General features: G+C 37.4%; 1 protein-coding gene across 1 annotated transcript in view; it reads right to left on the bottom strand.

The window, feature by feature from the left end:
- LOC119588078 (26S proteasome non-ATPase regulatory subunit 6-like) overlaps window positions 1-952 on the bottom strand; it is a 5,261-nt gene that overhangs the window by 3,015 nt on the left and 1,294 nt on the right. The window contains exon 2 of the mRNA XM_037936781.1: window positions 339-544. Within this exon, the coding sequence (XP_037792709.1) occupies window positions 339-544 (206 nt within the window). The remainder of the gene's footprint in view (window positions 1-338; window positions 545-952) is intronic.

Raw genomic sequence — 952 nt, forward strand, 5'->3', positions numbered from 1 at the left:
CCCTTTGACTACATGATAACAAAAATGTGAGTCCTTGGAATACAAAACTTATAAACAATAAATTGAAATTATTGTTTTTAGGTTATGATATTGTGTGCAAGACTTTGAGATATTATGCTTCTGAAATCTTGTATGCAGAAATGTAGCATGTTGTAATCTCTGCAATCATCAGCAAATGTCACACTTACTAGGTTGGTAAGGATTTACGACAAATGCAAAAATGTAAAAAGAAAAAATATACAGTCAAAAGAAATATATAGAGAAAATAGGTTATTGAAAAAATCTCTTCACCCAACACTGCATATTCATCCCCCTAAACTTCAAAACTCCCAACCAACCTTGTCTCCAATCCGCGAGAGATATTCCGCTTTCTTCAGGTTTGCCTCCCGGATCTCTGTCTCACCCATTGACGTTTCTGCCTCCTCAATGGCCTCATTCATCTTCCGCAGCTCCTCCTCGTTTTCCTTTTTCATGCGTTCAAGCATGCCACTATCTAGCTGCCAGCCCAGGTCGCGGCAGCACTCCTCATAGAAGGGAGCCATGTCTTAGGAGAGGGGGAAGGAAAAGTGACATAAGGATTGATATCAACACAGAGCAGGAACAATCTAAACAGTGCTACATTAGTTGAGAGAGAGGAAACATAGTTGAGCGACAGGAAACATTTTGTTATGAAATACCTATCCAGCAGGGCATTTAGGCCTTGTTAATGACTCTGTATTTTCTATTTAGATCAAGTATATACAAGAACTACTTATCTTATTGATGTTGCCTTTATTGTGCAAAATAAACCTGCTTTATCTGGGCAATGTAGAATCCATTAGTATCTAGTTCACTAACATCAATGATAACAAGCTCATTATACTTAACACACTGTTACTATTAAGACATAACTTTAGAACTAAATGGGTAATATTTAACCCATTTAGTTTCACTAAGCCATCCAACCATGCAA

The sequence above is a fragment of the Penaeus monodon genome, chromosome 23, assembly GCF_015228065.2.
Source record: "Penaeus monodon isolate SGIC_2016 chromosome 23, NSTDA_Pmon_1, whole genome shotgun sequence".
Taxonomy (NCBI): domain Eukaryota; kingdom Metazoa; phylum Arthropoda; class Malacostraca; order Decapoda; family Penaeidae; genus Penaeus; species Penaeus monodon.